Raw genomic sequence first — 3,655 nt, forward strand, 5'->3', positions numbered from 1 at the left:
AAATGTAGACGTGATCATCTTGTCTCTTTTGACGGAGGTCAATGGGTAATTTCACTGATTTTGCTCAAAGAATAGTTCAGCTCGACGGTCAGTAAAACATATTTATGTCACCTTTGACAAAGTGTGCATACCAGATCGCAGCCTGTCTATAACCTTATGTGACACCTAAATAAAAAAATGAGTGGGTGAAAACTCTGAGTCAGAAATGCCATGGGTGACGCAGGGTTGGATTTACCCTATAAAATTTCCAACATCAGCAGCTGTACAAGTATTTTTATAAATCCAGATAAAAGAATGGTATTCGCCCTTTTAACAAAGCGACGTTTGGGTTCCGTGGATGCATCTCGGCTGACACCGTTGGCCTCTGTTTGTACTTTAGTTATGAATAATAAACCAAACTGATACCGGCTGTGTTTATCATCCCCATATATTTAATAAGTCTCAAAAGACACACCACAACAAAAATGTCAAGTAGGTATGAAATCAACATATTTACACTCCAACATTGTTTTACACATGGACCACAACTGCTTAACACTTGAAGTTAGACGAGACGAAATGTGTACAAAAATAGAATCCAACTTTACATATTAAAGGACAAATATACATTGCATTAGAAGCGTCCTTGGAACCGTCAGTGTACAAAAAGACACACAGCAAGGCACTAAAGGGGAAATACAGTCATCAACAACTATGTTAGAATGAACACTTTGTCAATTCAATAACTTAAAACTGTTTTCTTGCTTCAAAACGTTATTGCAGTTATTTCACATTTAATCGCGCAGGCTGTTGCGCGCAAAATATGTGTTGGCGATATTTTTTTTTTAAAATCCCCTTTATATTACAACTGCCCTTCTATATTCTTACGAATGAATGGCTATATTTACTTTTATGTTCAGTAGACTTTACAGGCAAAGTGCATTCGTGTCAGTCTCTGGAGCAGGAATTGATGGATGTGCGTAATTGCGCACTACTGCACAGAAGTCCTTGTTCATTTCCATCCTGGTGTTTAGGCTGCAATCTTTAGTTCACAACAGTTGTTTAGAATTATTTGTAATAGTTTATTTCTTTAAGAGGTTAGTGTACGTCACGCTTCCTTGGTGACAACAACGTCTTCCAGGGAAAACTATGAACAAATCCCGCTGGTTGCGCTGATGGCGCCTGGCCGGTCCACCCCGGAGCTGCTGGACGAGGAGGAGGACGAGGAGGAGACAGTGGAGGACTTCCTCTCCTTCTGCCTCAGGTGGATTTTAGTGTGCCTCTTCCTCTCGTCGCTCCTGGCGAATTTGCGGCCGCAGAAGTCACACGCGAATGGCTTCTCTCCCGTGTGCGTGCGGATGTGCGTGGTAAGGTGGTCGCTGCGGCTGAAGTTGCGCATACAGATGCGGCACTGGAACGGTTTGTGTCCCGTGTGGATGCGGATGTGTCTGGTCAGTTCGTCGGAGCGGGAGAACCGCCGGTCGCAGCCCTCCGCCGGACAGGGGTACGGCCGCTCGTGGATAGGTGTCTTGCTGGGTCTGTTCGGGTACTTTCTGGGCCGCAGGATCGGCCTTAGGGGCAGGTTCTGAGGGCTGTAGGCAGAAGGGAGCCTCGGCGGCCCTCCCTCAGAGCCACCACTACCCGGACCCCCCAGCGTAAAGTTCCTGATAGTATTCAGCGGGGTCAGGGGTGGAGGGACACGGAATGTATCGAGCGGACATGGACCGAACGGTTTCCGATCTGGGATACCTGCCGTGTGCATGTCCCGCTGGCAGGCAGGCTGGAAGAAGCCCGAGTAGTCGGGGATGATGGGGAAGAGCCCCGGCGCGTCTGCGCCGCCGGGCTGCTTGGGTGAAGAGTAGGAGGGCGGCGGGTAAGAGGCGATGGGGCAGGTAGAGGTGGACAAAAACGCAGAGGGGTCCTGGTACATCTCCCCGCAGCCAGAGGAGGAGTATGGAGGCGGAGGGGAGTACAGGTGGTGGTGGTGGTGGTCTATCTCTGCCTGGTTCTGAGCCGCCATGGTGCAACTCAAATTTCCGCTGGAGAAGTGATTGGGAGATCCTGAGGAAGCCGGGGAGGAGGACGCTGAGGAGGAGGGAGGAGGAGGAGGAGGCGGCGGTTGGGCCACGTTGAAGATGCCCGAGACGATGTTGATCACTCCCTCGGGGTTCCAGTTACCTGGATACTGGGAGTCGATGGAGAACTTCCCCATGTAGGTGAAGGTCTGGTTGCGGTGGGATGCGGACTGAGAGAAGCCGCCGGAGTAGGAGGAGAGGTCCAGAGAGCGCTTCTCTACGCTCATGTCTGCACTCATCAAACCATCTGCGCACACAAACAGAACAGCTCGTTAGTGAGGCAACACAACCTGATTCATTAAGATGTTCACACTAGACAGTAAAGTGGGCTTTAAGTGAGAGAAAGCTGGTGCATCTCTTTTCCATTACGCACGCCTCTATCATGTCATACGTTTATTTTATATAATTATGACAGTCAAAGGCAAACCATTTAGTCTTGTGATTATTTTCTGAAGCAGTTTGTAAAATGATTTGGAGCTGTAATTAGCTTCTGAAAAACACACACATTTAGACAACTTTTCATACACGAATAAGCCATATGTCTTCAATATACACTCCAAAAGTGTCAAACCAGCGTGTCATCTTACCTGCCACATTCATCTGATCGTAATGAGCTCCGAAGTCGGTGTTTGGGAAGAGAGCCACAGAGGTCGGTAAACTGGAGCCGATGTCATCCACCGAGTACACGCTCTCTGGATGCACGAACCCCCCGAGATTCACCGGCACTTTCTCCAAAGTTTTCGCCGTCATTGTGGAGAGAGAAAAAACGAGCGCGTCTGTTCTCTGTTCTTTTTCTTTTCTTTTCTTTTTTTTAACAAACTACAGTGTGTGACCCAGCCAAGCGTGGGTCACCACTGCATGTCTTTTGTCTGTCACCGGGTGTGAGAGGATGAGCTCCGTGTAGTCTGGTGCGCTTCATGCGCTCCGGCGATAAAGTGAACACCGTGAACTAACTCTTTTTGGGAACGGGGGCCCGGGCACTAGTATGTTTATATGGGGAACCTTTCGAATGCGGCTGCTACGTCATTACCCAAACATGGAGTGGGAGGGTGATGAGAGCGGAGAGGGAGAGGCGCTGCCGACGCTGATTGGCTGGGAGGCTCCGTGACGATTACAAAGGGAATCACTTGTCAATGGAGAACCCGCTGCTCCAGAGATTAAACGGACCTGTTTTTCCACTTGCTGCAAAACAGAGATAAACTACCATAAAACATCACCCAACAACATATAACACAGTGGGCAAACACAGCTCTCATTTTTTTAAAGTTTATTTTACATATTGTTCATTTTTGTATTGTATCTTTGATTTAATCGCGTTCTGATATCAAAAGAGGAATTCCGGTTGAGCTTCTCAACCCATAAAAGGTTGAATCCGGTAAGCAGGGGAACATCCCCCGTACTCCATATTTGGTTTCGATTCCGGAATATATGATCATCGGAAAGTGACGAGTCTTACCGAGGCGAACGAGAAAAAGAAAAAAAAAAGAGAGAGAGACAAGAGAAGAGCCGCCCTGGCATAACCACAATCAAATGAGACGGACAGAGGAGCGGAATTTACTCCTTTGGGTGCGAGAGATCGGCTGCATGGGCTCGGAAACTTC

At 48.1% G+C, this 3,655-nt stretch overlaps 1 protein-coding gene across 1 annotated transcript; it reads right to left on the minus strand.

Moving 5' to 3' along the window:
• Positions 1–409: 409 nt before the first annotated feature.
• On the minus strand, positions 410–3,008 carry egr2b (early growth response 2b). The gene is made up of 2 exons (XM_039787285.1): positions 2,642–3,008; positions 410–2,301 (listed from the first exon to the last, which is right to left on the minus strand). Exons 1-2 carry the CDS (start codon positions 2,802–2,804, stop codon positions 1,127–1,129), a joined length of 1,338 nt encoding a protein of 445 aa, XP_039643219.1. The 5' UTR covers positions 2,805–3,008; the 3' UTR covers positions 410–1,126.
• Between the last annotated feature and the right edge of the window lie 647 nt (positions 3,009–3,655).

This window comes from Perca fluviatilis, chromosome 21 (genome assembly GCF_010015445.1).
Source record: "Perca fluviatilis chromosome 21, GENO_Pfluv_1.0, whole genome shotgun sequence".
Taxonomy (NCBI): Eukaryota; Metazoa; Chordata; class Actinopteri; order Perciformes; family Percidae; genus Perca; species Perca fluviatilis.